A 12574-nucleotide genomic window follows, 5' to 3' on the forward strand; every position below is an offset into this window, starting at 1 on the left:
CATCAACATATTAGTATAGTACATGCAAGCCTCAAGCGAAAGGCAACAAAGTGATTTTACAAACACACAAAATTTACTAAGGAAAAAAACATCTATGACGTCTTTTAAAATACTCCAGCCTGTTTTGCCTATAATTATATCTCACTGCTATAAGGGAAAAGACTGCCACCAAACATTACACAGGAAAAAATAAATAAATAAGTCATTTATACTTACTTCAAGTAAGGACTCCTGTATAAAAAGAATGTTTTCTTCTAAATCTCCAATGAGGTTCAAGTACATAGCCTTGTAATTCAGGGGAACTTTGACAGGGACATCTGAACAGTACATTTTCCCCCCTCACAAAGAAAGAAAAGGCTACATAATAATTAAGGAGCTCTGGCAGCTTTCTTTGTGACGCCACAAAGGTATAATTGAAAAAGTATTAACAAAATTGGCACCTATAAAGGAAATTTAATTTGAGTATAAGCAATAAGTTCTGAATGCTTCTGGATCCATAAGTAAACTTATCAACCAGCAAAATCACCCCTATAGTGTTCAGTGCCTTACAAAATACTTTACATATATGCTGACATTTAAATCACTTCATTCACCTTCAAAAATATTCTCCATCAAGTTCTTTGGCATAGCTGGGCCATATTCCTTGAGTTCCATAGCTTTCAGGGCGAAGAGAAGCTAAATGAGATGAATCTTCCTAATAAGGTATTCAGGAACAAAATCCCACCCCCAAGGCTTCCATTTCCCAGGATCGAAGTGTGCCCTTCTCCTTACCAGGTGGCCCCAGGCCAGATGAGGCAGTGCCTGACCTTAGCTTGCATGAGAGCTTCTCCCGCTCCAGAACCAGCACACCTGGTGGTCAGCTTCAGACCACACCAGAGCTCTACCCAATTAGTGCCACAAATGACACATCCAAAGGGTGGACTCAGTGGGCACCAGAACCCCACTAAAGTAAATCCCACTCTGTGGGGTCAACCTGCCCAACAGTTTGTCCACTACAGTCACGGTCAGTCCTCATAGCCAGTCAGCCAGAGGGTCAATCCTACCCACTGAAGTGCCAACAGCAATCAAGGCTCAACTACAAGAGAAGGGTACACACAACTGACACGGAAAAACCCTGGAGCACCCAGCTCAGGTAAATAGGGAGATTGTACCACTGGGCCCCACAGGACACCTGCTACATGAGGCCACTCTGCGAAGACCGGGAGATGTAGTAACTCCACCTAATACATAGAAACAAACCCAGGGAGACAGCAAAATGAGACCAAAAAAAACCCAAAAAACCAAAAATGTCCCAAATAAAAGAACAGGACAAAACTAAAAAAAAAAACACACCAAAAACTAAACTAAATGGAGGCAAGCAATCTACCAGATGCAGAGTTCAAGACACTGGTTATAAGGATGGTCAATGAACGCAGGGGAAGAACAGATGATCTCAGTGAGAACTTTAACAAATAGACAGGAAACAAAAGTAACCATTCAGAAATGAAGGATAAAGTAACTGAGATGAAGACTACGTTATGTGGTGTCAGCATCAGACTAGATAAAGCAGAGGGTCGGTTGGTTCAGCTACTTGGATAACTAGGTAGCAGAAAAGATCCAATCGGAACAGAAAAAAAAAGAAAAAAAAAGAATCCAAAACAATGAGGATAGTCTAAGGGGCCTCTAGGACAACATCAAGCAAAACAACATTCACGTCATGGGGGTGCCAAAAGGAGAAAAGAGAGTGCTAGGGGTTGAAAACCCATTTGGAAGAAATGATAGAACACTTCCCTAACCTGGCAACGGAAATAAGACACACAAGTCCGGGAAGTGCAGAGAGTCCCAAACAAGATGAACCTGAAGAGGCCCATGCCAGGACACAGCTTAATTAAAATGCCAAAGTTTAGAGACAAAGAGAGAATCTTAAAAGCAGCAAGAGAAAAGCAGTTAGTTACCTACAAGGGGGCTCCCATAAGATGGATTTCTCAACAGAAACTCTGCAGGCTAGAAGGGATTAGCAAGAAATATTCAAAGTGATGAAAAGCAAGGAGTTAAACCACGATTACCCAGCAAGGCTATCATTTAGAATCAAAGGACAGATAAAAAACTTCCCAGACAAGAAAAACCTGAAGGAGTTTATCGCTACCAAACCAGTATTACAAGAACAGTTAAAGAGACTTCTTTAAGAAGAGGAAGAAAAAAAATAAAAATTATGAATAAGAAAATAATGTAAAAAAAAAACAAAAACACACCTCTCACTGACAAAAGCAAACACATAATAAAATCAGTGGATCAACCAACATTAAAGCTAGTACAAAGGTTAAAAGGCAAAAGTAGGAAGGTCATGTGTAATTACAACAGTAAATTAAGGGACACATACTCACACACAAAGTAAAAATAATGACAAAAATATAAACGTGGAAGAGGGAGTCAAAATGGTAGTGATTTCAGAATGTGTTCGAACTTTAGCAGCCATCAACTTAAAATAGACTTCTATACACATAGATTGGTATATATGAAACACATGGTAACCACAAACCAAAAATCTACAAGAGATATACAAGAAATAAAGAGAAAGGAATTCAAACACAACACTACAGAAAGTCATCAACATACAAGAGAAGAGAGCAGAGAGTAAGGAAGGAACAGCGAACTACAAAAAAAAATCTGAAAACAATAAAATGGCAATAACTACATACCTATCAATAACTACTTTAAATGTAAATGGATTAAATACTCCAATCAAAGGACGAATGGATAAAGAAGATGCTGTACATATGTATGATGGAATATTACTCGACCATAAAAAAAAAAAAAAGAAATCTTACCATTTGCCACAACATGAATGGAACTAGAAGGTATTATGCTAAGTGAAATAAGTGAAAGACAAAGACAAATACCGTATGATTTTCACTTATATGTGGAATCTAAAGGACAAAATAAACAAACAAACAAAACAGAAAGAAACTGATAGATACAAAGAACAGACTGATGATTGCCAGAGGGGAGGATGGTTGGGGGACTGGGTAAAAAAAGGTGAAGGGACTGAGAAGCACAAATTGGCATTTATGAAATAGTCACAGGGATATAAAGTACAGCAGAGGGAATATAGTCAATATTTACACATGGTGTCAGGTGGGTACAAGACTTATGGGAGGGGGATCACTTTACAACTTATATAAATGTCTAACCACTATGTTGTACATCTGAAACTAATAAATACTGAATGTCAACTGTAATTGGAAAATAAAAATAAAAAAATTTTAAATGTGCTCTCCTCATATTCACTGCCAAATGAATTTTGCTTTTGGTCATGGAGCCTTGTGCCACAAAACACAGAATTACCACATCAACTTATGCATGTTACCAAATTGAAAATTTTAGAAACTATAAATTTTCCTCATTAAAGATCAATCCAGTACCAAACAGATTCAAGGACAAAGATAAGAATCCTTACAAATTACAAGATTTAATTCCACTCACTACTTTCAAATTCATCAAACTGCTTTTTGGTTGCAAATGTAATCTTCTCAGTGGGATATTATTGTGTATCAACTGAGTTTAGTAATTAAAGAGGTACCTTCCCTAGAAAAAAAGATAATTTGCTACTGCTAAGGCTTCTATTGAGGTGCATTCTAAGCCATTCTATAAACCCTTCTCCCTTTACTACTTCACATGCTTCTTCTTTTAAAATGAAGGAAAAAATGAGGGCATTTTACTCAAAGAACTTCAGCCAAAAAAAACACACTGTACAATAACCCATGTAGAACATCCAAAAAGCCTATGTGTGGGGGGAATGTAAAACAGAGAACACGTAAACCTTTCGTTAGGGTTTTCAACTTAAATTAATTAGACTGTATTCAGAGCCTGTAATCCTCGATATTCATGAAGGCAAGACTTCTCAGATTACAAACTGTACAACACATCTTCTCCCAAGAGCACAGCAGCAAATGGACTGCCGACATGCACGTGCCTTTTGAACAGGTTACCTCAGAAGTATGCTGAAAACATTCTGATAGGTTAAAATATGAATTATTAAATAATGCTTTCATGGCTATGCACTAAGCAGAATCTAAGAGCCAAGTCAAAAACATCGTTGAAAAGGCCCAATATGGGATTGATAACAGGCCAAATAACTTGGCAACTTGGGAGCTAGAGCTTTAGTGGATGAATTATACTCTGTGCAGGAATCAAATACATATATACATATATATATATCCATCCATTCCATTAGTTAAACTAAATTTTATAATGTTAGTGGGGAAGACTTTGTCTAGGTTGCCACATCTCTGAAAAAGAAATATGGCAACATTAGACAAATACCGGCTGCACTACAGATGACGCATAATAGAACTTTAGGCCTGGAAGGAACACTGGAGCTCCTTCAAGCCAAACCTCTCCTAAAAGTCAGAAAACCAAGGCCCTGAGAAGGTAAGGGGCAGGCCCATGAAAAGTGAGAGTTAAAGTCCCAGAGCTGACACCAGAACCTGATCTCTCCATTTCCACACCTATTTCCTTCTACGTGACATTTAGTCGGCACTGGAAGACACTTATTTCTACTGTTTGTATACAAACTTCAGCCTGCCGGAGTTCAATGTTTCTGTTCCCATTTGTTAACAGTCCCTGAAAAATACCTGTATGTTATGGGAAGCATTCAAAGGCCCAATCTAGATAAAGTGTAAGAAATTGCTAAAGAAAAACATCAGAAAAATATAACATGAATACTCAACCATTTGTTTCTTTGATTTTCTTGGGTGATGACAAGAAATTTCCACTAAATAAGTCAAATAATATAAAATGTAAACAAACAGTAGCTTTACAACTCCCTCTACTGGGGAACAAAATATCAAAATCTCTCCATAATTATATCAAACAGGGCAGTAAAAAAAAAAGTGGAAGAAAGGCTATGCAATGGAAACCTTATCTCTAAAATGCACAAACCCAAGCTCACTTGAGCTTTACTATTCTCTCAGAGAAGTACCAATAGAAAAACCAAGGGAGGCTCACATCAGGAGTGCCAGGTGCAAGTTTCTGTGTGCCACCTGCTACTTAAACCACCTGCCTTTCTATTCAAGATCATTTTCCAGGTTTCAAATATATCCTCACTAAATGCACCATCATCAGCAGGTATTGTCTTGACGGCACAGATTACTAAGTACTTCTGCCCCCAAACCACCAGCTCCAAAATACGTACATACTTACATAATTTTATTATCAAGAGCAAAGCAATGATCACAGAGCTACTTCCAGTGACACTGCAGAAAGTACCTGTAGACTCCAGGAAACTGGAGATCCCAAGTGACAAGCAGCTACCTGAAGCCGTGGCTTTGCCAATAACCTTGAAGTTATTGGTAAACAACTATCACAATAACAACTATATTTCTATAATATCTGACAATAAAATCCCAAAGTATAGTGACTTTAGGGGAACAATATTTTGTAAAATCACAGTGTCACATTACGAGGGAGTTAATAAAAGAACTTTTCAATTCCTCTTCTCTGGGCCAGCTTTACAAGTAAAAGTTGGCCTAAAACACTTTGGATGAGGTCTGCTTAGTAGCAAGAGAGACAACTCTATATCAGTAGTTCTCAAATGGTACAGCAAGAAAGTCACGCGCTCCAGTAAGTTGTAAGGAATATGAGTGATATGAATATTGACTGACGTGATACCATATCCCCACGGTCATCACCCTCACTCACCTGCACCCTGATCTATTCTGTTTACTGGACAGGAGATGGAGTTCCAGGTGAGACACCGGGTGAGGCTGTGGGGGATGCGCTTCTCCGCTTTGCCTTGGCCTAGCAGCCAAACGTTTACCAATATACCATTTACAACTGTGACAATTTAGAAATGATTATACCGCCTTACTTTTTTGCAAAATTCTTGGATCTTTTTCAAAAAAAATATGGGTCTACCCATGGTGGGCTGTGGCTTGAGATTCCACTGGTCTAAATGGTCTCTGAATATTAAATTGCTTTAGTAAATCCTTTGTTTTTCTGGAGAGTAAATGCATTTTTCTCCATCTGCTCTTCAAAGCAAACAATGGAGGGATTAGAAATGGAAAAGACAAGGTGAGCATAAAGCTGCTAATCAGGATGGCGTGGACCTTGGAATCTGACTCTGGCTTATTCCCTGAAAGCGTGGACAAAATCCCAACTGACCCCAAAGCACCACAATCAAAACTCACTGTGGTAAAGCATGTCGTATTAGCAACTGACCGTTCCTACCAGAAGGTCATAACCAGGATTATTCTGCCATTTACAAGAGAGGTTGTCAAAATCCTTAGCAAGGTAGACTGTGAGTCCCCGATGGCTTGCCTGGCCACCCTACAGCACATCCTCAGGGATACAGGCATTCCTCCCAATAAGGGACCTGAGTACAACAGGGTTCCCTAAGTAGGGAAGGCCATGTGCGTCAGCCCACTGCTAACACTCATAACCCCACCGGCAATCCCACGGCTAGCGACCAGGCAGGCAGGAAAAGACCACCACTCTTTTCACTAACCTCTTACAGCTGTGAACTAACTGTTCTGCTATTGTAGGGCCAGGGAGTGAGGAGCATTGAAAAGGCTTTTTGATACGCAAACAAACTTAGGTCTGATCAGCCAATTTATTGTTTTAACTTACAGTAACAAAATTTACAGCTGGATTTTTATGAATGATTCCAAACTTTGTCGCCAAAAATCTAAAATTCTCTAGACTCTAATCTTACTTCTTACCTTGCAGCAATTAAAAAAAAAAAAGGTAAAACCACTTTTTATTAACGTGAACCATAATCATCATGTTAGAGTCAAGTTATCTGAAAGTTCTCTTCTTCCACTCTGCCAGAAACACTCATCCTGAGACACTCATCTCTTTTTTTTTTTTTTTTTTTGGATGTTTTTATTGATTTTAAAGAGAGGAAAGGAGAAATATTGATAGCCTGCCTCCTGCACCCCCCCACCCCCGGGAATCGAGCCCACAACCCGGGCATATGCCCTGGCCAGGGATGGAACCAGCGACCTCTCGGTGCATAGGCCAACTGAGCCACACCAGCCAGGGCAAATTCTTCACCTCTTAAGAGCTTCTTTGCCTCTGGAAATTCCCTACCCCAGCACATAATCTATCAGAAAGTGATCCAATGGCTATTTTGTATATTATCTAGAATTAATGGCTTCCTTAACTAATATCCCTTTAAAACTGTAATACACTTGGCAGTAAATTCTCTCCAATACCCTACTCATCTCTCTAATATCTTTTCCAATGAAAAATCACCTGTCAGATCACTGTTTCTTTTCAAAATCAACTATAGTAATTACTTAAACTGATCCTCTCAAGGATCCAAGTAGCTAAATTCCAGCAAACTATCCAAAGCCACCAGGGTCATGAAAACCTCATGCTGTGAGTTCACCAAGTCACAGAAAAACCCTCATCTCCATCCTTACCACAACTGTTGTGAAGGACCCTGTCAAAATCCAAAATCCCTGGCCAGGGTCACAACCTCCAATTCCATCCGAGACCTGGCAGAGAACTTACAAGAGTGAAGCTGGCAGGCCCAAGGGCTGAGCCCCGGTCTGTGTGAGGGGTGGGGACCGTGGCGGGAGGGGAGGGGAGAGCCACTGTTCATCTCGGGCCCACCAGCTGCCCGGTGCACACGCAGGCCACATGTGGCCAGGGCTTAGGACGTCTCAAGACAATCCAGAAAACCTGAATTGTTATATGAAAATTCCCAGTCTTTAAATGTAGATTCAATACTTTAAGAACAGTGTACAAGCAAACAATACATGTCTATGGACAAAATCCACTGAGCTGCTGGATTTCTACCTCTGCCCTCACTCTACTGCCAGCCGCATGGGTGACTGACCCTATCCCTTGCTTCCTGTTAACACTAATGGGCCACCGTAACTATTAACAAGGATTATTTTACACATTAGAAAATGGGTGCTATCAAGATTAGACTCAATCCCAAAGAAGCCTGTTAATCAAGAAATCTGACTCAAACTGAAAAAAAAAAAAAAAATCCTAACAGGTAAACTGACTTGCACCAACTGATCCTATTACAATTGCCACCATTTATTGAACGGTTACTATGTGCCAAGAATTCTGTTAAACACTATCTATATAAAATCCCCTCCACTGACTCCTTTTCTCCCGTAGTCTATTCACCACACAGCGTTTAAAAAGATCATTCAAAAATACGATCTGATATCATTTCCTTGCTTAAAATTCCCCACTGGCTTCCCACTGCTCCTAGGATAAACCGCACGCATCTCGCTGTGACGGAGCGAGATCGGGCCCCGGCCACCTCTCTGCTCTGTCTCCACCACTCAAGTCCTTGCTCACACAATCCCAACCACAGCCTTCCGGCTGTTCCGCAGACACTCAGGCTCTCGTCCTGGCTTCTGGGCTTGACACTCGTTGATGTCTTCTTGGCCTAGAATATTCTTCCTCAGGCTTCTGCAAGGCTGCTCCTTCTCATGAGTCAAGTCTCAGCTCAAACATTTCCTCGTTCAAGAGACCTTCCCTCACCAGCTCCCTACCAGTTGCTTTACTATAACCCTATCTTGGGTCCCTGTCATTTATCAGTGCTAAATTATCACTCACTCAAACGACTTAATTCACTGTTTACTTGTCCACGGTCTGCCTCCACTAAGATGTAAGCTAAGGACCCTGCCACACGTGGTCAAGGCCGTGCTCCAAGCAACCAGGTTCCAGGCCTCTGCCTCCAAAGGAACATCGTAGAGAAACTAACCATTCATCTAGTGGCATCATCCAGGGCTGTGTTTCATTCTTGTCGCAAAAAAGGAAGCATTCCACTCATTCACCTTTTTTGTTTCTTCCCCCAAATATTTTTAATTGATTTTTAGAGGGAGAAGAAGGGGCGGAGAGAGAGGGAGAGGGAGAAACATTGAGGTGACAGAGAAACACGGATGGGCTGCCTCTTGCCCACCCCCTAACCGGGGATCGAGCCCACAACCTGGGCATGTGCCCTGACGGGTAATCAAACCGGCAGCCTTTCAGTGCCCAGGGACATGCACAACCAACTGGGCCACACCAGCCAGGGCTCATCCACCTTTGTGAAGTCCAAGTACTGATCAGGCTTTAGGGGTTTAAAAAAAAAAAAAAAAGACTTACAAATTCCTTCAAAATGACGCAAGAGGACATCATTTTGATCAGGAAATAAAATTGTTTGAGATGGGGTTCAGAGTCTATTTTCTGAGCAACTTACCTCTTTCTCCCTCTCATAATCCTCCTTGTCGTATTCTTCGTCGTCATTTTGGGTCTGCAGTGCCACACTGCCAAAGTCCAATGACATGGTCCTTCTGCGGGACGAGAGAGACATCCGGTTTCCAAATATCCCAAAACTGTCGCCAGACCAAACCTTATACGAGAGACCCACACGCAAAGAGACAACAGCAGCCGCCGGGACAAAGACGGATGCAGCTCATGTATGGCAAGTGGTTAGTATTCCGAATATAAGGAGTTCTGACACATCAATTGTGATTCACAGAAGATAGCTACCTGACACCAATTCACAGAAAAAAATGCAAAAAGCTAATAACCCGATGACGAGACCTTTCCAGTATTCTGGAAAATATAAAACAGTAAGACTTTTGTCCACACACAAAAAAAATAAGATGATAATAAACCGTAAATGTCCCAAAACATAAAAGTGTTAAGCACTAGAAAGGTCCCCAAACATAAAAATGGTAAGCCCGCGCTCAAAGTTTCTAACTGGATGCATTCAACACGGCACAGGGAGCATCCTCCACAACTGGCTTCACCCTCTGACGTCACAGATCCAAAGTCCACGTTGCACAAAAGGTGAGCCACGCGATCCTGAGCTCGTGCCTGGAACCCCAAAACCGTTTTCAATCTGGTAGACAGACTCCGTACAGCACACAACCAAAATGGTAAGTGGTTAACGTCCCGCTCTTACACTTGATAAAATCAGGTTCCAGAAAAAAATAAAATAAAATGCTCCAGAACAACAGCAGTGAAGGCTCTGAAGCGGTGCCACTGTGGGGCTCCAGGTCCAAGGCAGCAGCCGGCGCTCCCTGGAGAACGGCAGGGGCTGAGCAGCAGCAGCCGCAGGAAACGGGTTTTCAAGCACTCGCAGTCCACAGGCCGCTGATGATTTGAATTATATTGGGGGATCCTGACACTACACAGAAACAACCCAGCACTTCAAAGCCCTGCACAACCCTGCCCGAGAAGCAGGCGGGCGCGTCCGCCACCCAGCCACTGCCCTCCACTCGTCCTGTCTGCCGGCCAGGGAAATGCGCTCTGATGTGGGCCTGAGGCACAGCTCACTCGCCTCGCTTTTCAGGCTCTAAAAGGTCATTAAGCTGGAAGTGAAATAAGAAACACAGACCTGGCCATCCAGAAGCATGTTGCCATAAAGAACTCAGCTCCTTCGTGGGAACAGCCGAGAACAGTGATCACAAACCCACATATAAGCCAAGGGCCCTACAGGAAAAGGTGTTCCACTCCGGCAGGCCTAAGGCGCCCCTGGTGGTGTCACACAGCTCCACGTGTACCACCGAGAAAGAGAGGTGGCCAATTAAATTATGACACATCATTCATTTTAAAACGCAGCCTGACTCTGTAGATGTGAAGATGTGAAAAGAAAAATTGTGTGCCCTTTAAAGTAGGGGAAATATGGTTGTTACAGATCAACACACATAGGACTTTCAGTGCTGGACTCCCCATTTGTCCAGCTTTTGTTTTTCAAGGACTGGATTATGTTTCTCGTCCAAACTCTACCTTGCGGTCCACCTTTTTTATCCCTCCCTCCCTGATCCCTACACCAGGCCCATCCCTTCCAACTCTATCAACTCAAACTCCTTGGCACCAGCTGTAAACCCATCCAGCCCAGGCTGTGGCTGTGCCAGGGCTAAAAGGAGGAGAGGACATGTGCTCTCTTTCCTTGAGACAGAAAATATATTTAGTCTCCAGGAATAAATAATCTTTCTTGCTTTTGATTCTTATTTGCCTCTTCCTGAACTTTATAATTAAAGTCAGAAAATGGAAGTTGGGTTAATTTCTCCTTTATTAGGTAAAAGAAGGGAAAGTGGGGTTTTTTTAATCTTTCACTAACATGCCATGAATATGTTGAATATTAAAAAAGGAAGTTAAGATTTACAAGATCCTACTTTTTCTCACATAGGGGATAATGAATTCTACAAAGTCTTTTCACTTTTTTTAATTTTAAAATCATTTATTGAATTTGGGGGCAGGGGAACATCGATGTGTTGTTCTGCTTAGTTATGCATTCATTGGTTGATTCTTGTATGTGCCTTGACTGGGGATCGAACTTGCAACCTTGGAGTATCAGGACAATGCTCTAACCAACTGCCCTACCGGGCCAGAGCCGGTATTTTCATTTTTAAATGAAGAGAATGTAAAAAAATTGTAACTTTTTTTGAATGACATTTTAAATTCAAACCATGTCATTAAAGAAGAAATCTGAAAAAGCTAACATCTCTCTCCATTGGGGAAGAAAAGATACAAACAAGTTCTTCTTCCGAGAGGTGCAAACTACCAAAGACCTTAAGAAACTATTATAGGCATAAAGGGGAATTTGATAAACTTACTGAAGTTAAGAAAAAAAGACTAAAAAGATAATTAGTATTTTAGTTAAAATTTAAAATAAAAGCTAGTGTTTTTCTTCAACTTATTAATCACTACAAATTACCACTGCTATCAGAGACTCTACTATAATTCTCAGAACGATAAAAGAGGCTACTTTAGAAAAATAAATAAAAATAGCAAGACTGTAAACCCAGAAGCCGTACAGGAAAAACTTGACAGAAATTGAACCACCAAAAAAAAAATGTTTGTATATGTCAAAAGACTTCATTAAGAAGTTAAAAATTATATATGGAAAAATACATCACTAACAAAGTCAAAAGGTAAAATAATAATAATAATGAGAAAAATGTTTGGAAAGCATGACAAAGTCCCAACCAATATACAGTTTTCACAAAGAAATGAGAAAAAAAAAATAGTCAATTGACATGACAATTCATTTAAAAAGAAGAAATGTAAATGCTCAATTAACTTGACAAGATGCTTACGTTATGCTCATGAAGAATTCAAAGTGTCATTTACACAATAAAATATGACTTTCAACCAGGAAATTGAAAACAAACCTTGATAACATCTATGATGGCTATTTTGGAGGAAACAGACATCCTCATGAATTGCTGATGAAAGTATAAACTGTGAAAACCAGGTTGAAAATGATATATTTAATATTAATATTAAATGATTAATATTAATATATTGAAAAAGGACATTTGCCCTAGTAAGCATACTTTTGAATAAATTTGGCAATACTCTGCCACTAATAAAAATTAAATATTTCTACATTCATTAACTGATCATTTAAGAAATCAAGATGCAGAATAAGTGTACAGTATGCTTTTTTTAAATAGCAAGCTAGTTAATACTTTCTTCGTAGATAGGTAACTTTTCTGAACCTATTAACAAGACTATGCTCTGTCCTTTCATTACATTCAGATCAGAAGGGCTCAGCCTCTACCCATTTTGTGGTCCCTGGTTATGCTGTCTTTGCCCTCCCTGCAATGAGAAGGAAAACCAATAGGGTTTA

The 12574-nt window shown here is 40.5% G+C and overlaps 1 protein-coding gene across 1 annotated transcript in view; it reads right to left on the reverse strand.

Annotated features, from left to right (window-relative positions):
- The window catches only part of CEP152 (centrosomal protein 152), a 78968-nt gene extending 68586 nt beyond the window's left edge, over positions 1 to 10382 (reverse strand). Inside the window, exons 1-2 of the mRNA XM_081147125.1 lie at positions 10334 to 10382; positions 9188 to 9281 (exon numbers count right to left, since the gene is read on the reverse strand). Coding sequence (XP_081003251.1) covers positions 9188 to 9281; positions 10334 to 10359 — 120 coding nt within the window. The 5' untranslated portion in view covers positions 10360 to 10382. The remainder of the gene's footprint in view (positions 1 to 9187; positions 9282 to 10333) is intronic.
- Between the last annotated feature and the right edge of the window lie 2192 nt (positions 10383 to 12574).

Source organism: Miniopterus schreibersii, assembly GCF_964146895.1.
Source record: "Miniopterus schreibersii genome assembly, chromosome: 1".
NCBI lineage: Eukaryota > Metazoa > Chordata > Mammalia > Chiroptera > Miniopteridae > Miniopterus > Miniopterus schreibersii.